Source organism: Petaurus breviceps, unplaced genomic scaffold (assembly GCF_028583685.1).
Source record: "Petaurus breviceps papuanus isolate PSGF00001 unplaced genomic scaffold, PetGlider_PUasm1.0 207, whole genome shotgun sequence".
In the NCBI taxonomy this organism is placed as follows: Eukaryota; Metazoa; Chordata; class Mammalia; order Diprotodontia; family Petauridae; genus Petaurus; species Petaurus breviceps.
In genome coordinates this window covers 13,461,890-13,488,193 of record NW_027185850.1, presented here as the reverse complement: position 1 = coordinate 13,488,193, position 26,304 = coordinate 13,461,890, and the positions used below count along the sequence as shown (strand labels likewise).

General features: G+C 44.0%; 1 protein-coding gene across 1 annotated transcript in view; it reads left to right on the top strand.

Moving 5' to 3' along the window:
- LOC138164910 (inaD-like protein) overlaps nt 1-26,304 on the top strand; it is a 337,451-nt gene that overhangs the window by 255,307 nt on the left and 55,840 nt on the right. Inside the window, exons 30-32 of the mRNA XM_069092869.1 lie at nt 4,020-4,092; nt 16,875-16,967; nt 23,668-23,742. Coding sequence (XP_068948970.1) covers nt 4,020-4,092; nt 16,875-16,967; nt 23,668-23,742 — 241 coding nt within the window. The remainder of the gene's footprint in view (nt 1-4,019; nt 4,093-16,874; nt 16,968-23,667; nt 23,743-26,304) is intronic.

Sequence of the window (26,304 nt, the reverse complement as noted above, 5' to 3'; positions counted from 1 at the left end):
GTCTGATTATGGATAAATTATGAGTTGAGAGCGTTTGGAGCCAGGGACCTGGGTTAGAATCTCAGCTGTGTTACTTAATTGTCTTTGTAACCTTGGACAAATCACATGACACCACTGAGCCTCAGTTTTTTCAAGAAATGGGTATAATAATACCTTGAGTGTCTACCCTCCCAGGATTGTTGTTGAACTGCCTTGAAATATCATCTGTTGAAATGTCAGCCATTGTCATTTTTCCCTTGGTCCACTTTTAGGATGGGAGATGGTTCCACCCCTCAAGTTTCACTCATTGAAGATTCTTTATCTTGATGGATTATTAATGGCTATTAACTACTAATAGTGGGAAGGCAAAATGACAAGATTTGGCAATGAATTAGATGTGGGGGTGGGTGAAGGAGGTTGAGGGGTCAAAGGTAACACCGAAGTTGTGACCTGGAATGCTAAGAAGAATGGTAGTGCTCTCAAAAGTAAAAGAAAAATTTGGAAGACAGATGATTTGAGGGAAATGATAATGAGCTCTCTTCAGAATATTGAGATCGAGATGCCTATGGAACATGGTGGGTTTTACCGTAGTCACATATTTTCACTAGCAGTTCTCACGTCAAGACAAGACGACCCTTGGTTGGGGATGCTAGAGGAGCGAAGCGTATCCAGGCAGTGGCTGGAGTGGGGGCCCTCTCGGGTTCCTTCTGACTATGAGCCACTAGAGCTCTGTTTTGCTGGCCCCTCAAAAGGATCTCACCCTTTATTGGTCCAAGATAAGGGTATCTTTGGATACACTCTCCTCCACCAAGTAGTAAGAGTGCTGTCACCAGGCCAGTGACAATTCCATCCTTGACAATGTCTTTCCCTTTGTTTGCCAGTGCCAGAAGTCATAGGATCTTGATCATCCAATGCTATGGGATCCTTGTGTCTAGCTTGAGAAATAAGCTAATAATTATGTTTTTTTTTTTTAATGATCAAAACAAAGCTAAATACTTAAAAAAAACTTTTTGGATTAAAATGCTTTAACTGTCACACTCTACTAATATCTTGGTTCACTTTTTTTTTAACTTTCTATGACTCTTATTCATTGTTCTAAGGCATGACTCACTGGGTATGTGAAAGCTAGATTGAAGTCAAGGTGACAAGACAAATAGGTAGAGAATTCAAATCATGCCCTATTTACAAGTTAACCCTAAACCCTACGGCCCTCACCAAATAACTTAATGTCTCAGCCTGTTTTCTCTTCTGCAAAACTGAGAAAATAATCATACGGACCTCATAGAATTTTTGTGAGGATTAAATTAAATAAGATATGTAAAATGTCTTATAAATCTTAATATGCTTCCATAAATTGTAATTATCATCAAAATGTGTTTCACAAAAAATGAAACTGTGAGGCTGAACTGATTGCAAACATAGAGAGAGGATGGTACAATTTGAGCTGTATCTAAAGGGTAGAATAGTATTGGGAGCCTTAAAGAAGGGGAATTCTAGATAATTAGCATGAGTACCATTCTGTAAATAGAAATACACAAGGCCCCTTTATTAGTCAGTCAGAGACCAGCCAATGGCAAGAGTTAATGTTGGGGAATCCTAAGGTATAAAGTTAAAGGGGCAGGGTGATGTCGTATTTAAGGGGCACAGGCGGCAAGCACCAGCTGATATCTGTCTGTTTGCTGGATATTTGGGGAGATGTATGAATTCACTTAGTCCATTCAAGTACCACTGTGTGCCCCCATGGTTAGACTTGGCCAGGGATTGGTCCCTGGCTTGTGAATTGGCCAGATTTCTTTGTTGAAGAGTTCATCAAACCTCTCTGATAAGCCTTGAGGTAATTGTCTCCATCACGTGTTCCAAATGAGCACCCCAGGAGAGGTGATTGCCCCAGAAAATTTCCACCCAACTGGCATCCAGTGAGTTCCCACAGCCAGCTTCCGCCTCATCCTGCTAGGCAGGTTTCAGCCCCATCTGTTGTTCTGTAGCTGGGGATACGGGAAAGGTAGAAGGAACCTGCCCTTAACGGTATTGACTGTCTGCACTGTGGCCTTCCCTATCAATCACCCTTCCTGCAGATGTGCTCCCAGCCCCAGAATTTATTGCACACTGCCCCCCCTCGATCCCCATTATTCCCTGTTATTGAAGCATAGGAAATGAGGATGAGCCAGGATGGGGCGACTGGCTAGGACAGTGGCTCCTCCTTCCTCTGTTCCTGACAGAATAACTCCCAAGTCGTCCCAAGTGGAACTTACAGGTCATGAGCCCCCATTCCAGTCTTTTTTCCCAACAGTGCTAAATGAGCTGATACTTGATTGTTCAAACTAGCATGATTTTGTCAGTGTGTTTTTTCTCTTTGTCAATGCAGATCACAGTCTGCTATAACATAGTAGTACATCATTGTAGTACATTGTCTTAGAGTGCTGCTGTGGTTGAAAAATGTATTACCTTCCAGTCCACATGGTGATGAATAAACCTGTCTTAGCTAGGTGAGTGCTCAGATGACGGACATCCAGTTAATTCATCACTGGGTCTCAATCTGAAGCCTTTCCGACTCAGCAGGATCTACTAGACCTTGCATTCTGCTGGCATCACATCAGGGTTACCTCCGTGTCACCATATGTAGCACCTGGCATGTATAGGTGCTCAATTAATGCTTGTTGATGGATTAAATGAAACATTAGAAAAAGAGTGTGGTAGAGGAGAGGTATTAATGTGTTGATAAAATGATCATGTTATCAATCAGTTAACGAGTATTTATGAGAGGAGGGGAAATGTAAAATGGCAAGAATGCTGCCCCGTACAACTCTAAGGTCCTGGGTTCAAATCCTCTCTCTGATGTTTCTCACCTAGGTGACCCTAAGTGACCTCCCTTAGTTGGCTTCAATGTCCTCATCTGTAAAATGAGGAATCAGGACTCTGTATTTATGATTCTGTTAAATCCCTACTCTGTGCTATGCACTTGGTATGCAATGGCGAAAGAGAAGTAATCTCTGTCCTCAGGTAACTTACCTTCTGTTGGATAGACACACGTGTTCTAATGTAACCCATTTGTATGTATGGTGCTTATATGTGTTGTACATGTGGGTATGTTCAAAGTACATTTAAAATGGAGCCATTCTATTGGGAGGGGGAGATCAGCACAAGCCTCAGGTAGACCTGAGTTGAATCCTGTAGGAACCTGGGGCTTCTGGGAGGCAGAAGTGAGGAAGCTCACATTCCTGGCTTAGAAGATCGCTGTTGCACCGGCCATAGAATCAGGTTTGGAACTTCAAGCCCATAGAAGGAAATAAGGTGGAACAGGGTTGGAAGGGATGACCCAGGGGCAAGGGGCAGGGTTTCTAGTTTATCCTGGAGGTGAGTTTGTTGAGCAGGGGGTGTTGGGAGGTGGATGGATTGGAGAAGAGAGAGATGAGGCAGAAAGGCCATGTAGGAGCCTACTGAGGCAGAAGGGCCTAAGCATGGGATGGAGACAGGAGTACAGATGAGAGAGACATTGTGGTAAAAATGACAAGATTAAGCAGCTGAGAGTGGCCTGACCCACCTGACCATTTGCCAGGTGGCTGGTACAACCTGGCTGCATCACATCCTTGCTTCGGTTTCTCATTTAGGGGGTGGTACAGCCTGGCCCACCAGGCACCTACTCTCAGTGGTCCTCACCAGCACTCCATTTACCTGGCTCCAGTGGAGGTCCTTAAGCAGGGATCGGATGAACATTTGAATGAGGGTGGGATGGGGTGGACGGTACTTTTTTTTTTTTTTATAGAGGTGATATTTCTGTTTTCAGATCTATCTTCGATTTGCCTTCACACAAAGAATGGACTAACTCCTATTTTCATCATTTCAATGCTCGGAGAACTCCCCTGCTTAACATGCCTGTTTATACTCCTAACAGATTTGCACGCTTGAAAATATATATATCCATCCATCCCTATAGCTCTGTGTACCACAGACTGAAAGGAAAACCAGCGAGTGTAATCCATACCAGCAGCTTCCCATTTCATACATAATGTACTGATTTTGCCTTTTTTAATGCTTCCCAGAAACGAAGATGCAGTCAACCAGATGGCCGTTACACCTTTTCCATTACCAGTCAGCTCACAGTCTTCGGTCGAGGTAAGGTCATTCTTGTTGATTTTTGTTTGTTTGGTTTTGCTTTTTGGAGGGCAATTGGGGTTAAGTGACTTGCCGAAAGTCACACAGCTAGTGTGTCAATTGTCTGAGGCCGGATTTGAACTCAGGTCCTCCTGACTCCAGAGCCGGCTCTCTATTCACTGCGCCACCTAGCCGCCCCAAGGTAAGGTCATTCTTGATCCACTTTTAGGACATCATTTTGTCTTAAAATAGAAATTAAAGAACAATCTGAAAATTTCGATCCAGCCTTGGATCAACCTCCATTTTTTTTCCAATATGCAGCATTCTGACAGGATCAGAGATTTATAATGGGAGGAAACCTTAGATGGCCCGTAGTCAGGCCTTCTCATTTTACAGATAAAGAAACCAAGGTCCAGAGAGGCAAAATGACTAGCTCAGGGTCCCACAGACAGCAAGTGACAAAAATGACAAAAACAAAAGTCATCATCCTTGTCTCCAAATCTGTGGAGTGTGAATCCTACCTCTGACCCGTACTAGATGTGGGACCCTGGGAAAGTCCCTTAGCTACCTGACTGATTCTCTGAGAGGACAAGTTACAGAGAATGGGCAGCCTGCCTCTCTTGGTGGAGAGAGTTTCGTCTACCTTGGGAGTTAGCTCCATAGAAGAAATTGTAGGCCCCACCTCATGTGCCTTGGTGGCAAATGTATCTAGGGCTGGAAGGAAGAAGCTAAAAATCATCTATCCCGACCTCATTTTACAAGCAGGGAAGCTGAGCCTGACTTCCCTGCCTTCTCAAGACTTCGCAGGAAGCCTTTCCCATTCTCCTCCCACTGATTCATATGTGAGTCACCAAGAGGGATGTAATGAGGGATAATGGCCTGACCGTATTTATTTTTGTATGTACATAGCTGTAGCCATATCACCTCCCCCCTCCTGATATAATCCCTTCCCAGTCCTCACAGAACCTTAGGGACCATGTTTTAGCATATCTTTGTGTCCCACTAAGGAAGGGCTTAATCAGTGATTAAAGACTAGCTGATTTGATTTAGCAGAGGCTGTAACTCAGAAGGGGGGAGGGGGAAAAGGAATTCTGGGGAGAAGGGTAGGGGTGCTTGTATTGGAGACAAGCTTCCTGGCGGGCTAGTGCAGGGAGGGGACGATGTGACCCGTCTTCCCATCCACCACCTACCTTGAGGGGCAACACCATAGCTTTGCACTTGTGACTTTGGAGAGCCTGGATCAGGTTCATTCACAGCCTCTCCCCAGAATGAATATTCCAAATAAATATTTAAATCTGGACTCAATAAACACCAGTGACATCCCCAATGCGTTTCAGGGTGCAATATTGTTTCATTTTCATCTCCTTTTTAAATTTTCTGGTTTTGTGTATATTTTATAAAGTATATAACTTCATTTAGTGCTGCGTGAATTTAATTTATAAACAATTAACAAATATTCATTGAGTACCCACCATGTGCTTCTGTGCTGTTGGCACAGTGCCAAGCTGAAGGGGTCTATACTCAAAAGGAGCCCGTGTTGTAGTGGGGAAGACCGTGCTGTACTGAGGAAGACCACAAGTAAGGATGTATTGGTTTTAAAGGACGTTTTCCCCCTTGAGCCAATAGGGAACCACTGGAGTTTATTGAATAGGAGAGTGACCTGCTCAGGTGCATACTAATAGTACGAGATCAAAGATCAAAGCATCTTACATTAAAAGTTCGTGGCCCAATACACGGGGGTGGACACCCATCTTGTAGCTTTGTTGGGATTTAGGCATTTTGTTTTTCCAGAAAGGAAAGGTTCCTTCCTCATACATTATACCTTCCACCTGATCCTTTCAGAACACTTTGACAGACGTGGCAGGATTCAAGAAGCAAGGTTTTTCAGCGCTTACTTAATGGAGAAATTGAGATCCTGGATAGATGGACATGACCTCCATCTACTCAGAGGGGCTGTTTATATACAAACATCTCTGTTCTCCCCCCGAGAGAACCTGATAGTCCCATAATATTATGAGACGACCAAATTCTCCCTTGTATTTGTAGAGTGTCTTATACCAATATTTTGCCTTTTGTAGACTGCCTGGGCTGGGTCCATGTTGGGCCACCTACAAGTTTTACACAGAAACTTCATCCTTGCCCTTGGGGTGGGGCTTTTGAATTTCTGGAATTTTCTAAGCCTGGTGCTTTAGCAAAGACAGCTTTTTGGCCCATAAAGGGATTGTGCTTTGGCTGCTGAAGTGAAGCGTGCATCAGAGAGACCCCACAAAAGCAGGAAAATTTGGGCCAGTTCCGAAAACTGCCTACTCCTGCACTTTTGGGTAAATGACACCCACAACTAAGTGAAATCACACGTTTGGTGTTGGGTGGCTTGTGATTTTTTTTTTAAAGCTTTTTACCTGGCAAGCATTTCCTTTTATTTATATATGCATATATTCCAAAACAAAGCCTCATCTGCTCCCCACCAAATACTTACCACCAAGCCGGCTGTTTTTGGTTATCTACGCTTATATAATGCTAGCTTTGTTCTCCCTAGGGAGAGGCATTCATTCATTCATTCATTCATTCATTCCTTTCAGTCCCATGACCAAAGAACCTCTGAGGCCTCCTCTGTCTCTTGTCCTGAATTCACTACTCTTCTATACCCTCAGCTTGTATTAATTGATCTCACGCAAATTTTTCTTCGGACCTTGATTTCTCTTTGCCCCCACTTGGCCTTTCTTTGGCTAGTAGTAGTAGTAGTAGTAGCAGCAGCACCTAACATTTATGAATTACTTACTACATGCCAAGCCCCATGCTAAGCACTTTATAAGGATTATCTTGCTTGATCATCAACAGCTTAGGGAGGGAGCTGCTATTATTATCTCCATTTTGTAGGTGAGGAAACTGTGGCAAACATCGGGTAAGTGACTTGCCCAGGGACACACAGCTTGTCAGTGTCTGAGCCTAGATTTGAACCCAGGTTTCCCTGACACCGGCTGCCCTTCTGACTCGTCATGAATACAGTCTAGTTTGAAATGAACCTTAGAGATTTTCTCATTCAGTCCCCTCTTTTCACGGATATTTTGGGAACAGACCAGAATGCAGGCTGCCTAAAGGAAGCAGAAGGAGTACATGCTATCAGGTACCGACGACTACTGGTCTCTTGGCCCCTAAGGCCAAAAGGGAAATGCTATTGCACACTTTTCATTTTCTGATGCAAGAACACCACCAAAATCATTTTTAGAGACAGATTCTTTTTTCTCTTTGGCGTGAAAGCTAAAAGAGAGTGAATTACTTTATTTCTCAAGGTGCCTTTCATCCCTTAGATTGATATAATTTGACCAGCCTGTTAATATTAATAACATATATATTCACTTGGCAGATAATCTGAACTCTAGAACAAATAAAGAACATAAATCTTTTTTTTTTTTTTAAGCAGTTGGGGTTAAGTAACTTGCTCAAGGTTACACAGCCAGTTATTTCTGGGTGTGGTGCTGAGTATCTGAGCCCGGATTTGATCCAGGTCATCCCGACACTGGAGCCGGTGCTCTTACTCGCTGAGCCACTTGGCCGCCCCTAAGCAATTGGGGTTAAGTAACTTGCTCAAGGTTACATGGCCAGGTGTTTCTGGGTGGATGCTAAGTGTCTGAGCCCAGATTTGATCCCCACGTCATCCCAACACTGGAGCTGGTGCTCTTACTCACTGTGCTACCTGGCCTCCCCCATAAATATTGTAATACTTATTTTGCATAAAACAATGTATATGGAACTCTTCTTCTGAGTTTCCCCTCTGTTCTGTGGGCCAGCAGCCAGGCTTCATTTTTAGCACCTTAAATTGAGTGGGAAGATCCCTAGAATCAGGCCCTAACAATAAATGTTCTATTAGGTTCCTACTACGTGCAAGTAACATCTTCTTGAGGAGTTGATTTTCTAGCTGATTTTCACACCTTTTTCCTGATGTTGTCACTTTAATGGTCTTGTGACATCTACCATCCCCTCTCTTGAATCATGTTTTTAAATTTGTAAAATAAAATATGTAGAATTACCAAGGAAAATAATTACAGCAAAACAGATTTATAAAAATATGTTTTTTAAAAAAGTCTGTGGACCCAAGGTTAGGAACCCTACTTGGGGGAGAGGTCATTCATATGTGAATATATGAATAGAAAATTAATTAATGGAAGGTCATGGGTATGAGGATGAAGAGGTGAAAGAACAGGAGATGGGGCTCTGGTGGAGATGGTGTTTGGGCTCAGAGTAGTAAGCCCTCTGGGGCAGCTAGGTGGCCAAGTGGATAGAGCACCACCTCTGGAGGATCTGAGTTCAAATCCAGCCTCAGACACACTTACCAGCTGTGTGACCCTGGACAAGTCACTTAACCCCAATTACCTCAAAAATAACCAATAATAATAATAAGGCCTCCTCTGAACTCAGCTCTGCCATCTACTCACTGGGTGGCCTTTCAGAGTCAGGCACTATGCTCAGGGATACGGGTACTAGGAAAGGCCAGAATGGATCCCTACCCTCAAGGAATGCACATTCAGTATCTCAGGGGGCGCAGACCCCCTTCTCTTTCAGGTCCCAGTGAAAATCCCACCTCAGACAGGAATCCTGTCCCTGCCCAGCTCAGGTCTGGCACTGTGCTCCTGCTGATCACTTTGCACTTAGGTTGGTAACTGTTTCCATGCTGTCTCCCAGTTAGACTGGGAGCCCCTCGAGGGCAGGACCTGTCTTCAGCCTTTCCTTGTATGCCCAGTGCTTAGCACAGTGCCTGGCACAAGTAGGTGCTTAATAAATGCGTGGTGATGTGACTACCACAAAGCTTAGGAAACTGAGACCCAGAGACATCAGGTGCTTTGTTGAGCTGTCTTCAGCAACAGAGCTGGGCATGGAACACGCTTACACACTTGTGCACATACATGCACTCACACATATATATTCAAACACACATGCGCGCGTGCACACACACACACACACACACACACCTTATACCCAGCATTCTCGTCCCTGCCTGTGGCTGTCTCTCTCCTTCCTCCATGTTCTCATTAGCTCAGGCTCTCCTCTCCTCCTCTCCCGCCTCCTCCACGCCAATCCCAACTTCCAGTGGTTCCCTAATGGATTTCAGATGAAATCTAAACCCTCAGTTCCACATTAACATTCTCCAGGAGCTCCCCACAGCCCCCAGGGCCCTTATCTAACTTCATTTCTCGTTATTCCCCAGCATGGTGCTGGGTACATACAGAGCTTGTTGAATTGAATCAAACTGTTTATTGAATTGTTGAGACTGGGGGCCAGCCTGCCCTGCCTGGCCAGACGCTGGTCTTTGTTATCTGCCTGTCTTTTTAAAAAATTAATTAATTTATTTTTAGTTTTCCAAGTTTACTTCCATGAGATTTGAGTTCTAAATTTTTTCCCCCTCCCCAAGACCATATGCAGTCTGATATAGGCTCTGCATATGCATCATATTAAACCTGTGCTATTAGTCATGTTGTAAAAAAGATTTATGACCAATGGGAAGAACCACAGGAAAGAATGTTATCTGTCTGTCTTGCCTCTTCAGAAAGCTTGGTTAGGTGAGCAGCCATGCCTGGTACTGTAGAGACAGCAAAGGGAGGCTTTGGAGCTAAGAAACCTGGGTTTCAATCCTCCATTCTTCCTCTTCCCCCCTGGCACTTAATGACTGTGTAAAACTAGGCAAACCCCCTCTGCCTTGGTTTACTCTTCTATAAAATGGGAATATTACCTGCTTTGCAGGATTGTTTTTATAAAGTACTTTAAAAAAAATTATATAGCCTCTTTTTGTTGGTTTTTGTCTCTTTTGCAGGGGGGAAGTCACGGCAATTGGGGTTAAGTGACTTGCCCAAGGTCACACAGTTAGTAAGTGTTAAGTGTCTGAGACTGGATTTGAATTCAGGTCCTCTTGACTCCAGGGCTGGTGCTCTATTCACTGCACCACCTAGCCGCCTATAAAGTACTTTCTAAAATTTAAATAAATATTAACTTTTATGTCATGGTGTGATTATTATTACATCTATAATTATAATAACAAATATTTGTAGCATTTTAAGGTTTTCAAATTTTTTTATATTTGAACAATTCATTCCCATGTGATTCCTTAAAAGATGATAATCAAGATAATTTTTTTAATTTACTGAATAAAATTATTATCATTAATCATAAGAATTGAGGCATAAAACAGCATGATACATGGTCACAAAAAGCATTAGTTACTGTGATAGAACAAGTCCAGCACAGATAGAAGTGGGACTCCCTAATTATGCTGAGTGTTTCCAGATACTATTGGGCAATGACATTGTGCCGATGTCACCAAGCCCTGAAAGGTGGCATAGCCTTATAACTTCACAAAGTTATTCCACAATCACTCAACTGTCTTCCACCTGACCATTCACATGAGAAAAACCAAGTGGATAACAAAAATCTATTTTACAAACCGTGATACGGTTTGGATGTACACACCATAGAGTCAGTCCAATTGGACGTCTATCTTGAACATTCACTCCAAGTAGACAAAGTGAGCCTAGAACGTTAAGTCCCTTAACTTTTCTGAATATTAGCTTCCCAATTTGTGATATAGAGATAGACCCACTAACACATACCTCAAAGGTTGTTGTAAGAAGTAATGTAGGCACAATATTGGATGAATGTTGAAGTACCATAGATATCATCACTTACTATTCTTGTTTTTGTTATTTTATTATTTTTTAAAATGATCATTTTCTTCATCATAGTTGCAGGGAGTACCCCCAAGTGAATTTGTGGGTGCATTAAAGTTTGGCATCTTTGGATTACCGTCATTTGCATCGTGTTGCCTTGTATCCTAATAACTGCTCATTGTTCACCAGCTGCCATTCAGATGTGGGAAATTCAAACACGGTGCTCCATGGTTAGGAGCAAAGGAACCATAACACTTGGAGGCATGGGTGTAATGTTCTGGGGAAAGCACCAGAGTCAGCGTCATAGAAGTCTAGATAAAGAGCTAGAAGGGACGTCAGAAGCTATTTTACACACGAGGAAACTGAGGCCCAAGAACAGTAAGGGACTTCAGTAACACAAGCATCAGATATCATGAAATCTCATAATCCAAGATTTAGAGCAAGAAAGGCCCCCAGGGTCCATCGTTTTATAGACAAAGACACTGATTCAGTCCATCAGTAAACATGTATTAAGTACCTATGACTGTCCTTAGCCCTGGGAATACAAAAAATGGTGAAAGAAAGCCTCAGCCCATGAGGCTTCTCCAAGATAATGGGAAACAATGTTCAAGTAACTGTGGACAGACAAGCTCTGTACAAGGTAAACTAGAAATTATCCACAGAGAGAAGGCAGGGGACCTTGGAGGGATGCAGAACAGCTTGCCATAGAAGGGCATCTTTTAGCTGGGACATAAAGGAATTTGGGGACTGTGGGCTAAGGAGATAAATGTATGGGCAATTTATTATTAGCCATCATAAACCTAATTTGTGTCATAGGACCCCATGGGTGCTGTGCGACCCTGACCATGTCCTTCGACCTCTAAAGAACGTTGAGCTCCCAGCCCTCTGTAGAAAAGCCTCCAGGATCCTGCCTTGAGGAGGCTTCTCAGGAACATCCCACCTTCTCCAAGAAGCCTTTCCTCATCCCCCTTAAGTCTGGTGCCTTCTCTCCATTATTTTATCCTGCCTAGAGTTTGTTTGTACATAGCTATTTCCATGTTGTCTTCCCAATTAGACAGTAAGATTCTTGAGGGCAGCGAATGTCTTTTTGTCTTTCACTGTATCTGTCCCCGGTGCTTAGCACAATGCCTGGCATATTTTTGTTCAGTCATGTCTGACTCTTTGTGATCCTCTGTGATGTTTTCTCAGCAAAAATACTGGAAGGGTTTCATTTCTTCCTCCAGTGGATTAAGGCAAACAGAAGTTAAGTGACTTGCCCAGGGTCACACAGCTACTGAGTGTCTGAGGGCAGATTTGGACTCAGGTCTTTCTGACTCCATCCCAGTTCAGTGCTCTCTCCACTGAGTCATATAGCTGCCTCCAACTGTGTGCCTGGCTGGCATATAGTAGGGACTTAATAAATGTTTACTGGCTGGCCGATTTTATCCCTCTAAAAACCAGTCTCAACATGAACACTTTTTGTTTTCCAATTCTTACTCTGTGAGAAAGTTGGATTTTTGTGAATATTTAATGAGATGGAGTGGGTCTGGTAGAGAGAGAGGGGGGACTATTTGCATAATTTCCATTTTACCTTCCATTGTGCAGACCCTTTCCAGAATGTTCCATGGCCTTATAAATAAATCAATGAAGGGAGGGAGAGGGGGGAAGGTAATGAGATTTGTCACGTATCGTAAACATGGCTCTGCCAAGAGAAATGTCTGGGAATTTAGGCTGACGATGGGAATAATAAATCATGGGGGTTACTTGAAGAGAGACAGGACATTGGATGGAGGGCATGGGGAAGAGGGTGCAATAAAGAGTCCAGACTAAATGAAAAGGGACAAATCCCGAATGTCAATGGTGTGTGGCTGGGGCGACTCTGCTCTCGGCTTATATAATCAACTCTCCCGGTAATTAGAAAATGAAGCAGCTGGGTATTTTCCCAGGCTCTTCTCACTCTTTAAAAAGGAAGGAAATAGATGAAATTGACCAGACCACTAGTATGATTTTTTTTCTGGTTGATTCTCCCTTCCCCAAAGAGCAGCTTTTATTTCCATAACCCTTTAAGAGCATCCCTTGACAACAACATCCCTAACTGAGTTAGGCTGTGCACGTGTTTTTATTTCCACTCTGCAGATCAGGCACCCAGAGGAGTGACCAGCCCGTCATCAATTTATTAAGAACCTGCAAGACATTGGGCTGAGAATTCAGAGAGTGCAGAGGTGGAGTGGTCCTCTGAGCCCCTCTGATCATCAATCAGCCTGGGACGCTGTTCTACCATTGCTGATTGGTATAAGCTGACAAATGACCTTAAAACCCATATGCAGCTTCCCAAACACTCTTCTTGCCCTCCCACAAGGAGATGGAACAATCGGGAAAATCAGCATTCTCCATAACTCAGGCAGCATTTACCCATCCTCACCCCACTCCAGCTTCTGTGTCCTAAGACTGCTCCACTTTCCACCTCTGGTTTCCTTATGTAACGAGTGAATGTGTCAAAAACAAACCAACAAACAAAAAAATCAAGTCTGCAGAAAGTGTCAGCTTATTCCTGAAACTTGACTCTGGAATCTTAAATAATTAATCTGCCTCCTATTTTCATTTTTACTTTCCGTGACAGTGTTCTGACTTTGAAAATAATTCTTTTCCATAATTTCAGAATGCACAATGATATTTTAACAAGTACCTTATACATTTTTTAAATATCCTCATATTTTGTTCCTGAATTATAGGATGTTTAGGAGAAAAATAGCTAGATTTGGAGACGGATAAGGATCTGGATTTGAAATCAGAAACCTAGGTTCGAATCTTACATTTGACACTTAGTAACTGTGGAACTGGGGACCTTGGCTTCCTTATCTGTAAAATCAGAGGGTTGGACAAGGTGAGCACTCTTTTAGCTCTTAATCGATGATGCTGTTTTTCTAGGTAGGGATCTGGGTTCAGATATAATAATATATATATATAGTTCTTTCAGTTTCACAAAGCTCCTTTATTTCTGTTTTCTCATTTGATCTTTAGAACAACACTCTTGAGATGTCAGCCATTATTATCCCCATTTTACAGACAAGAAAATTGAGACGCGGAGAGGTTAAGTGGTTTGTTGAGGATCCCATAGGTGATAAGTGTCTGAAGTGGGGTTTGAACTCTCCTTTTTCTCACTCTCTTTTCACTGCACCAGCCAGCCTCTAAAACCCAGGTCTGGAATCAGACAATACCATAACTGATGCATGCCTAAGCCTTTCTTTTCTCAGCCAGACCTATTTCTAGGGGATGAATCACTCCACCACAAAATCACTTTGTTTCTTTGTGAGGAAGACCCCTTCATCCCCACAGATTGTGGCAGTGGTGAGGTAGGGTTTCATAGCCTGGCATTAATGGGTCTAACTCTTCTGAATGAGTAAAAAAGCTGTTAGTAGGCACCCACTCTGTGCCTAGCACCATGCTAAGGACAGGGCTCACAAGTGCAGAAGCAAAGGCAGTTTCTGCCCTTAGGGAGTTTCCATCCTAACAGGGGAAGTGCCAGGGAGGGGTACTTTGGTCCAGGATGGTATAGGAGTAGTGAGTGGGGCTGTAGGACTGTAGACTGATAACTGCCATTCAAGAACAATGGCAGAGTTGATTTAATTATGGCTCATGGTTCCTAAATTAGAGAACTGAGCAAAAGAAGACTCCAGGTTTGCATCTCTGTCTCTGGCGTGGGTGGTAGAATGGTCAGCCTTGCAGCAATAGCAGAGATGTCTGGAGAGGAGTGAGTGAAACGAAACACGGTGAGGGCTTCTCCTGAGGTGGCGGTCTTGGAGAGACAGTCACCAAACAGGAGAACCAGGATCCAGAGAAGTTCCTTCAACTCATGGTCTCTGATGTGGACAGTGAAGCCACTAGCAGGAGCCTTATGGAGGAGGTGGGTGGAGACAAAGGAGAAGCTTTAAGAGTCAGGAGGCAGGCAATAAGCATTGAGTAGGCACCTACTGTTTGCCAGGCACTGGAGATTCAAAGAAGGGCACCAGACAGTCCCTGCCCTGGAGGGGCACACGGTCTAATGGGGGAGACAACATGCAAACAATTATGTTGGTTTCTGCAGTGTGAACCAGAGAGGATCAAGAGAGGGAATCCTCAGGAAGGATTGGGACCGGCTTCTCAGCTGAGAGATGAGATGTTAGCTGGATCTGAAGGATGCTTGGAGGGGAATGAGGAGGGAGCCCCTTCCACGTACATGTGACAGCACCAGACAGAAGATTTGGGAGGCAGAAGACGTGGGCTCAGGCCCAGCTCTTCTGAGTGTGGGAAAACACCTCACTTCTCTGAACTTTGGCTGGTTTTTCTTCTGTAAATTAGAGATAATAACACCTGCAGCAGCTGACTCACTGGTGGTCATGAACTTCAAACAAGATGGTGACCATGAAGCAGTTATTACCCTTGTCCTTCTCATTGTTCCTGTGCAAGCCCAGGGATTGCCGTGACTATGTCTTATAAGACGTGTTTGATGGCAGATGAGACCTTTAAGAAGGATGCATTGTACAGCAAGCTAGAGAGCATCACGAGGAAGTTGGCCAGGATAGGGAAGCAGCTATAACAATTGACAACCTAGGGTCTGGTTGCTCTGATCCGGGAGAACACCTGAGGCACTTACTCACTCGTTGGCTCTAGGGAATCCTCCTGCTTCTGCCAGCCCCAGTTTTCTCATCTATTAAATGGGGATAATAACAGCACCTACCTCCCAGATATACGTGGAACACACCGCAGACGTTAATACACTGTGTGGATACACCTATGTACGTGTATATATTCATGCACATATTTACATACACATAGGAATATATATATATATTTGGGTATATAAATGCACATCCATGTCCATATATACATACATACTGGGTGTATGTAGATGGTAGATAATTAGAGCTCAGCTCTCATTATGAGGCCCTTGAGACTGCTTAGGGGAAGGGCAGTGACTTGTGTTAAAAGGTCGCCCTAAAACCTTAAATTATTGTGCAAATATATTATTAATGTGCTTTTTACAAATGATCGTTAGGGACTCCCAGGTGTGTGATGGTCGGCTAGTCCCTCAGCTTCACTTTAATGATCTGGGCATCTTAAGGTTCTCCAAAAATGTTGTCACCATTGTTACCAGCTAAAGGAACTGGAGATAAGATCGTCATCATCATTGTTGTTATTAATGATAGATGTCATTTTTATACCACTCTAAGGCTTGAAAAATATTTTCCATATGTATCTCCTTATGTCCTTGTGAGATACATGCTATTGTGATGCCCATTTTACAGTTGAAGAAACTGATGAGGCAGGAGAGATAAAGGCAGAGTCACACAGCTGGATTTGAACTCAGGTCTTCCTGACTCCAAGCCCAGTGCTCCAACCACTGCACATCCTTACTACTTCATTACATCTGCTGATATGAGTAAAGGTTCAGAATGTTGAAAATCTGTTGGACTCAATGGGCTCTCGGGTCCCTTCTGTCTCTGAAAATCTGTTTAGAACTAGGTGAAGTATAATACTCATTTCCTAAAGAAGGAAAAATGAAGAGAAATTCTGAGCTAGAATTCTATACCTGACCTTGTTGAGTAGAGTGGTAGATAGAGTGCTGGTCCTGGAGTCAAGGAGTCCTGAGTTCGAATCCAGCCTTAGACACCTACTAGCTGTGTGACCCTGAGCAAGTCTTTTAACCTCTACGTGCCTCAATTTCTTCAACTGTGAAATGGGGATAAAAGCACTGAAATGCCAGATGTATGTTTATATATATAATATATATTTATATATTTAATATAATGAGATAATATTTTAAGGTTTGCAAAATTAAAGCACTCTATAAATGCCAGCTGTTATCATCCATGTTATTATTTTTATTATGATGATCATGACGACTATCACTACTACTTTAAAAGGATGGTCTCGACCGTTTCAAAAAGAAAGCAATAACACCTAAGCACCATCGTGGGCCGGTGACCCTGGATCTTCAGTGGTGGGGATCCCCCTTCATTAATGGTCTTTAACCAAGAGCTGGCGAAACACTCATCAGGGGTGTTGCCAAAGGGATTGTCAGTTGGATACACATTGGACTAAAAAGCTTCTCCCAATCCTGTTGGACTCTGTAATGCAATGAATTCTAAGTCTGATCATCTTACTTTTTACTTTTAAAATCCCTCTCAGGATCAGAGTGGTCCAGAAGCCATAAGCAATGAAGAAGGAGCCAATACTGAAGTTGATCTAAAGCAATTACCAGAGAGTGACCGTACCCAACTGGTAAGTATTCCTGGAATCTGGCTCTCTATTGGAAATGAATTATTCATCTCTTATACTCATTCAAATGAGATTAGTTTTTGAAGAGTTACCTAAAAGTTAGCTCACAATATCCCACTTGTTTCTTTTTTCCATGATTTGTTTTTAATCGTTTTTATTGGTGTATCTTGTTTTTATATATCTTATGTTTTACAGGACATCCCTTCCCCCTCCCAGTTCAAAAATGGGGAAAAACAATTAAGCAAAATTAAGCAATGTTTTGAAAAAGTCTGACCACATACAACATTTTATACCCATAGTCCTCCAGTTCTGTTTTGTCTAATCCAGGATTATTGAATTCAATAAGTATATGCAGTCCTCTGTGATATGCATATTTGCCTTAGGTTTAAGCCTACAAAACTATTTGCATTTCTAATATTGAAATGTTTGTTTCTCTCAATGAAGACTTTTTAGCCTTGTTACATATTTCTCTGAAAGGGATAAAGGAGCATTTAATGTGATTGGTGGTGGGGATTGGGGGATGCAAAACAGCATAAAGTAGGTTGATTTGAAATCTTTGTTCTAATCTACTGCTTTAGATGGATGGTCAGGGTTGGGATAGGGAACTGAAATCCTCGACAGACTCCCTCTGACCCTTTCCTCTCCTCTTCTCCAGTTTTTTAGACAGTGTCACAGCAGATGATTCCAATTTCTTCAATGATAATTTAGCCCCATTTTCTCTTACAAATTTATCTTCAAGTATGTGTGTATTCACAAAGATCCTGATAATCCAAAGAACAATGGTCCAAAGAGGAAAAGAAATGTAATAGCAATGATTGTACAGTTATATAATTGGATTAAAAAAATCAGCGTCACGAATACAAAATGGAAAACGTTTCTGGGTAATCAGACATACAAAGCCTTGGGGGCTTTGGTGTAATACAAACTCAGTATTAGTCAGCAGTTTGGCATGGTTGTCATTCAGTTGTTTCAGTTACGTCTAACTCTTTGTGACCCCACTTGGAGTCTTCTTGGCAAAGATAATGGAGTGGTTTGCCATTTTCTTCTCCAGTTCATTTTGTAGAGGAGGAAACTGAGGCTAATATGGTTAAGGGACTTACTCAAGGTCACATAGCTAGTAAGTGTCAGAGGGTAGACTTGAACTCAGGAAGATGAGTCTTCCTGATTCTAAACCCCATACTCTATCCACTGCATTACCTAGGTGCCCTCATTTAAGGATGTAGTTTGTCATGTGTTGTGCAACAAAGACAGCAACAAGACAGTTCTTGTCCTCAAGAAGCTTACATTCTACCAGGAAGAACAAGGTGTTCCAAGAAGGGCATTAATAATCCAAGATGACACCAAAGGTGGGTGGTGACCAGGATAGCAAAGGGCCTCGTGTTCATGCCAAAATAGGATGGTTGAGGAAACTGGAGCTTTTTATTTAGAATATAAGACTTAGAATAGGACAGAATACCTGTGTCCAAGTCTGTGAATGACTGCCCCATAGAAAAGGATCCACTATCTTCTATCCTCATTGATCAGAAGTAGCTGCAGCAGCATCAGATTCAGATAAAAAGAGTTTGGCTTGCTGGGAAACAGAGTTTCCAAACCAGGCCCCCTCCTCAGCCATCCTTTCAAAACCCTTTAACCTTGAGCCCCCCCTGCCCCCGCAGAGCCCCGCAGCAGTCTTCACTGCCCCATCCACTGTACCCCACAAAGCCTCCCACGGGGCTCAGATCCTCCCCCCAGGTTCCCCTACCTCATGTGCAGGAAATGCCAGAGGTCACCAGGAACAGCCTTCTTGGTGTCCATATGCTGTTCAGTCCTAACCTTCATCCAATGCTTCCTAAATGCTTTGTGTGGGCTCTCCATGAAGCCTCTAGGGATACAAAGGGAAAAACAAAACAATCTCTGCCCTCAGGAGTTTCCTTTCTAAGAAAATTGTCCCTTGGGTTCTGCTCTTGGGAAACCCCAGATCACCTCTTTTTCCAAAGTGGTTCCTCCCCCCATGTTTTTAACAAAATTCTTAAAACCCAATGAAATGGAATTCTACCCATGCCATCCATGGTCTGAACGAATTCTCTTAATGGTTGCCCAGGAGATCCTGCCCCTGATGCTTCCCCACATCACCTAAGGCCAAGCCCTTGGGCTCTAGTTTCCTCTTCTTGGAAACATTGTATGTACTCCAGTTCTAGACCAATGACTCTCTTTTCTCTTTTCCCCAGGACCTAGAAAGGCTCTTACCCTATACTACCCATCTAGTCAGTAAACCAACCAGTGAAAATTGACCAGATATGTACTCTGTGCCAAGCAGTGTGCTAAGCATTGGAGACCCCTATTCTGAAATGGGAGAGATAAGAAGTACATTGAAAAATACATCCAGCATAAATATAAAATTAATAAATGCATGCACATACACACACCCTTGGGAGCAAAGGCCCTAGCAGAAGTATCAGCGAAGGCTTTTGACAGAAAATGGGGCCTGAGCTGCATGAGGCAGGGGCAGCAAGGGAGTGGATACTAGTAACAGGGGATGGCCAGTAGAATTGCAGAGAGACAGGAGATTTACCAGTTTGGCTGGATCACAGAGCTGGGGAAAGGAAGAAGTAATACCCAGCGAGGCTAGAGAGAGCGACTGAAGCCAGATTGAAGGGGTCTTTGAAAGCTAAATAGATGTTACTCTGGGACAGCTAGAAGTGCTGGCTCTGGAATCAGGAAGGCTGTCACCTCTGCTCGTTCTGAACTGAACTGGTTCTCAGTTACCAGGAAAAGACATATTTAACCCTGTGTAACACACACAGTAAAGCCAGATAGGTGACACAGTGAATACAGGAAGACTCTTCTTTATGAGTTCAAATCCTACCTCAGACACTTCCTAGCTGGGTGACCCTGGGCAAGTCACTTCACCCTGTTTACCTCAGTTTCCTCATCTGTAAAATAAGCTGGAGAAAGAAATGGCAAACCCCTCCAGTGTCTCTGCCAAGAAAACCCCAAAAGGGATCACCACAAGTTAGACATGACTGAACAATGACATATGTTATTCTAGAGGCAATAGGTAACCCTGAGAGCTGGCCGAATATGTGACTTATGTGATTTCGTCTTAGATGAAGGAAAATTATTCTTGTAGCAGTGTGTGTGTGTGTGTGTGTGTGTGTGTGTGTGTGTGTGTGTCTTACTGGTCCTGAAGAACAGATAAGAGTTTCTAAGATTTGTTTCTTGTTTCCTCCTTTCCAAGACTGAGAAAATTTGGTCATTTCTTCTGTTTACATTTTGCTGGCTGTATTTACCTCCATAATATTGCGTCAGTGACAGCATCTGAATTTGAACAAAGGTTTTTTGGAAGTCAAGCCCAATCATTTCTGATACCGACTTAATTCTCCATCTCTCTGCCTTGCCGCAGTTGATTAGAAATTGTCCCTAAGAGCATATAGAGTGTTCCCCTTATGTTTTAAATATAGCGTGTGAATAATTATGTCTGCCGTTAAAGCTGCAACTGATTTTCTCTTTTCTTAGACCTAAACTCTCAGGAGGAAGATCTTGCTCTCTTTTTTCGTGCAAAATCTTGAGCTGTGCTCCTGAAACCAGTTTTCTTTGCTAATTTACACTCCACCAGCAAGCTGCCAGGGGACGGCTGGTGCCATGTGGGAGCCCACACTGGCCTGGGAAGCTCATTTCCTGCTAGAGAACAGAGCTAAAATATTTGTGTGTATATATATATATATACACATGAAGACACATATCAAAATCAGGATTCTAAGAATCCCCCTTTGGCATCGGGAACAAGCAGGAAAAAACCAGCATATTTCTCCTGGGTGATTTCTTTCTTTGGAGCGTGGACATTGTTGCTATGCTGAATTCTAGTGTGGAGACGTGGAACATGTTTCACAGTTCGATTTTCTTTATATCTTGTACTTCAAAAAATCGCTTGAGGTTTACACACATGATAAATTTCAGTTTATCCTAGGCATAAAAAAAAATCGAATGGCACCGTTGGGTCTGTATTGTAAGTGGGAAATTTCAAGGAAAAACTTTGAAGGGAATGGGGAGGCTAGCCTCTAAATCTAGAAGTCAGGGGCCGCCGTGTGGTGCAGTGGGTCCAGCGCCAGGCCTGTAGTCAGAAAGACCCGAGTTCAGATGTGTTCTCAGACACTGCCTGTATGACCCTGGTGCAGTCACTTCACCTGTTGGCCTGTTTTCTCTTCTGTAAAACAGGAAGAACAATAACACCTTCCTCCCAAGACTATTGTGAGAATCAAATGAGATAGCAATTGTAAAATACTTGGCACAGGGCCTGGCATGTAGTAGGTGCTATTTAAATGCTAGCTATCACTAAATCTCTATCAGGTTATTTGTGAGGAAGTTTCTGTGGGAAGCTGGGAACGACTTCTGTTTGCAGAACCTCTGTGTTCTCGCCCCAGAGAGGCTGGTTTTTTCCTTCTCGCTTTCTGTCCTGAAGAGCTGCCTTGAAAGGTGACAGGTCGTCTCTTCCTCTCCCCCCTTGGAAATCTTCAGGCAAATGCTGGATGACCATCCATCGGGCATGTGATTTTAAGGATTCTGTTAGTGTGTGGGCTTCCCTGAAAGGCCGCTTGCGGCTCCTTCCAACTCTTAAATTCCTTCTGACTCTCAGGGGCACAGACTCAGCCCCAGGGAAACCTCAGCTTTCTTTCTGCTGAAGAGCAGCAGTATTTATTATGGAAGTAAGGGAGAAAGGCAGCCAAGTAAAGCAAAATTAGGCACAAGACACAGAGCTTGTGTGTGTCTGTGTGTGTGTCTATGTGTCTGTGTGTGTGTCTGTGTGTGGGTGTGGGTGTCAGTGTGGGTATGTGTGCGCGCATGTGTATGTCTGTCTGTGTTTGTGTCTGTGTGTATGTCTATGTGTCTGTGTTTGTGACTGTGTGTGTGTCTATGTGTCTGTGTTTGTGTCTGTGTGTGTGTGTGTGTGTGTCAGTGTCACCAAAATGAGAGACTTTATAACCCTGAATAGAGATTAAAAGTCCTCTTGGGTGGAGATGTAGCTAGTTGGAGCCTTTAACAGAATCTTATAAAGCACATTAGGGGAAGGTATGGTCATTGGGAGGGAGGGCGGCAGGCGAATCTCAGAATAGGGAAAGATCCAAGGCATCGGCCCCTCTACCCTCCACTTGAACAAGCATCCCCTCTGCTCCCAGCGTGTGGGCACCAGGCTTCATTTGGACAGCTCCTGTGATGGAGATCTCACAACCTCCTGACAGAAGCCATTCCACTTTCAGGTCATTTGAATTCTTTGTTTTCCCTTCTGATATGAAGTTTAAATTTTCCTCTCTACCCCATCTACCCATCATTCCTACAGCTGGGTCTGGCACACCGAGGCTAATTCTTCCTCTAGGAAAGTCCCATAAATCCTTGAGGACAGCTCTTCTGTCCCACCACCTGCCACTCCCCCCAAACCATCTAAATGTGCCCAGTTCCACTGAGGGAAGGGCGAGGTTTCTATTAGGGAGAAGGAGGAGATTTGGGTTGAAAGGGTCAAGGCTGTGCAGGAGTGTGGCCTTGCCTCCACCTGCAGACAGACTCCTCAGCTGCAACTCAGCTCGTGCTCCTTTCTTCCCCTTCCTCATCCTCGCCCTCCCTCCCAAGAGCAAAGTCTTCATTCTTAAGTGTTTCCTCTATGTGAGAGATCCAGATTCTCTCTACTTTTACTCTTTTTCCTCCTATTAGACTATAAGCTCCTGGAGGGCAAGAGCTGTTTTGTTTTTATCCTTATATCTCTAGCACCCAGCAATTCCAGCTAATCTAATCAGCATTTATTAAGTGCCTATGGTGTGCCCAAAACTGTGTTAGGTGCTGAGACTAGACAGACAATCCAAACACTCCCTGCCCTCACCCAGCGGACACAGTGCCTGGCACTCAGCAGGCATCCAAGAAATTTGGCTTAGAATTTCTTTTAAAATGTCAAGTTTTATCAACATCAAATCCCAGCAATGACAATTGGCTAAATCATTTCATCTGACAGCCTCATTTTACCCATCTATGCAATGGGGATTTCTATGTGTCTGTGTTTGTGTCTGTGTGTGTGTGTGTGTGTGTCTATGTGTCTGTGTTTGTGTCTGTGTGTGGGTGTGTGGGTGTGTGTGTGTGTGTCAGTGTCACCAAAATGAGAGACTTTATAACCCTGAATAGAGATTAAAAGTCCTCTTGGGTAGAGATGTAGCTAGTTGGAGCCTTTAACAAAATCTTATAAAGCACATTAGGGGAAGGTATGGTCATTGGGAGGGAGGGCGGCACATAACTCACCTCATCATCTTTTTTTTTTAACTAACCAGCCACTTTACAGCCATTTAAGGCTTGCAAAGCACTTTCCAAAAGTTATTTCATTTTCTCTTCACAACAACCCTGGTACATGTGTGCGACTATGATCGCCATTTTTACAATCTAGAAAACTGAGACGGGCACAGTTTAAGTGACTGACCCAGGGTCACAAAGCTGTTAAGACTTTGAGGAAGGATTTGGATTCAGGTCCTCCTAACCCTTCCCACTGTGCCACCGAGGAGGCCAAGGCTTGCTTTGAATTCCCTGGGACAGTGGGACTTGAGGCACTCTTGATACCTTCCTGAACCTTTTTGGACTGGGAAATCTGGGTCCTTCAACGACTAACTGGAAAAGCTGTTTCTCTGCTGAAAGCAACAACCACAGTGTAGTTATGTACTGAAGCCAAGTTTTCACCTCCTTTCTGTTTCAGGATGAGGCTCCGCAAGTTGTTGGCCACATTCTGGCAGTGGATGAAGCCAAGGGTGGAGAGCCCCCTCCTGACAGCGTATGTACCTGCTCGGCTCTTCTCAGTTTCATGGGATGACATAGGGTTTGTTATGTCTGCCCGGGGCTCCTGCTGCCATCTACTGATGCCCCTGGAGTTAAGGCTATCAGCTACACCAGGGCCTGTGGCCCCAAAGGGAGAATACCCAAAGCCTGACACCTTGGACCCAAGATCGCCCTTGTAGACACAATACTGGCATTCCCCATCCAATAAACGTAGCTTTAAGTACAGACCAGTCCCCATATATACCTTTCTAAAAATGATGCAGAACCTTGCCTATGATTTGCTTCCATTCATGTCCACTGTTGACTTCAGCAGTGGGAGCATTTTAGGGGAGCAGAGCACCCCATCTAGTTACCTGGCAGCCTCCCAGCTTCCCACTGTCCCCACTCTCCTCCAGGAATTGGGGTGGGCCATCACAGAAAAGCTCACAGGGACCTTAGGAGCCATGGAGTCCAAACCCCTCATTTAACAGATGAGGACCTTTAAGCTCAGAGACCTTGGGGTGCCTGCCCTGGGCCACAGAGCAAGCATAAGGATTTGAACCTGGCTCTTCCTGATTTCTTGCCACCTCTCCCCTAGTCAGACTGTACCTGGGATAGTCTGTTCAGTTCAGAGAGCACAATTGAACGACATTGATAATAAGCAGAGAAGGCCAATGAGTGTAGCCAAGAGGACCCCTAGTTTTTAATCTATGGAGAACTGCAGACATAACGGCATTATTAGAGTGGGGGGCCCTGACAGTTGTGTCAAGGGATCTGATTTTTCCTGTTTAGTCCCAAGGGTAAAACAATGAGTGTAAGTTACAAAGAAGCCGATTTCAGTTTGATATTGGGGGGAAAACTTCCCATGAGTGAGATCTGGGAGTCCCTGAAAAGTGGTGAGTTCCCCTTCCTTGGAGGTATGCAAGGAAGGCTGGGTGACCACATATCAGGCAAGCCCTCCTGAGAGCTGTTTGTGGGTATGGGTTGGTTTAAATCATTGACCTTGAATATGAGGTCCAGGGCCCATTGCAGGCTTGTTCAGTCTACCGCTGGGAGGGTGAGAAATGGTCCTAGCCCAGCATCCCAACAATTGCCAGCCATGAGGCTTGACTCCATCACTCCCAAGGCTCCCTCGGTCCCCCAGCATCCTGTAGCTTTCCTCCCCTTAGTATGTCCCAGCATCCCCTCTCCTGAGCCAAATGGAGGCCCCTCAGGGTTCTAATCTGCCCACTCCCCGGGCGCCCACAGCTTCTGGCCTGGTAGATGCCACCATTTTACCGATGAGGAAACGGAGACCTTCAGGACTTGCCCAAAGTCATGACATATTAGCAGAGTGAATTGGATTACATTCAGCAAACATTTATTAAGTGCTTACTGTATACCAGCTACTGTTCTGGGTGCTGGGGATTCAGAGACAAAAATGGAACAGTCCTTGTCCTCCAGGAGCTTCTGTTGGGGCAGAGAAGACGAATGAAGATGAGTGAGATGAAAACCTTGTTGAATCTGGTTTAAAGCATTTGGCCCTCTGTATAAGAAAGGAAGGAGAAGCCACTGCTTGCTCGATTCACTTGGAACCCCCTCCAAATCCTCTGCTCTGCATCAGGGCCTAGGAGCCCTTCCTTGGGCAGTCTTCTGAAGCCCATGGAGAGTCATGTTCTTAAATACATCTTAAAAAGAGAGAGGATTACAGAGAACATCAGTGACTGAAATACAGTTTTCAGAATATTTAAAAACCCAATTTTTTAAAGTTCCCAGACCCCAGGTAGAGAAGCCCTGCTTTCCCTGTATTCTGGAACCTGAATTCAAACCTAGATCTGCTGACTCCAGATGGGGCCTCTTTGTCCCCCTGTCGCCACCCAGTGACTTCCCCAAATGGTGTTTCATCTGCCCCTCAGCACCGCCCCATGACTCACACAGAGCTGGTATTTTTGTCTCCTTTACAAATCGAGAAAAACTGTAAATGATTTGTCCAAAATCACACAGCTAATTAGTGGCAGGGGGTGCATTTGAACCCTGCCGGCGGAGGCTGATGTAACAGCCCAGGTGCCTCTCGGGCCTCCTGGGAGCTGTTAAGTGACTTCTCCATTGCCAATTTTCCTTTCCTCTGCCCCTTCTCCCACACTTACCTCATTACTCAGGCCAGATATAGCACCGTGGCTTTATTTTAATGAAAAGAAGTGATCACAGCAAGTGGCAAATCTGGAAAGCCTGGGCCTCACATAGCCCCTGTCGACCCCTGCCCTTCTCTCATCTAAAAGGGCCACTTAGGCATTTTCCAGTCCACTTTCCCAGCCTTGGTCTTGTTGTGATCTGGTCATCTCAAGGGTGTTTGAGGAATTCTGTCCAAACTGAACATGCGCCTTGAGGTCATTCCAGAGCAATGAGCATCGCTCAGAAGCCATCACGCTCCACTTTTCCTTTTATATGGGAGGAAACTGAGGTCTGGAGAGGTTTTGTCCAAGGTCACGCTGGAAACTAGTGACAGAAATGAGTTGGCAAGGGGCTATCCTTAAAGCAGATGGTGATGGATGGATGGATGGATGGATGGATGGATGGATGGATGGATGGATGGATGGAT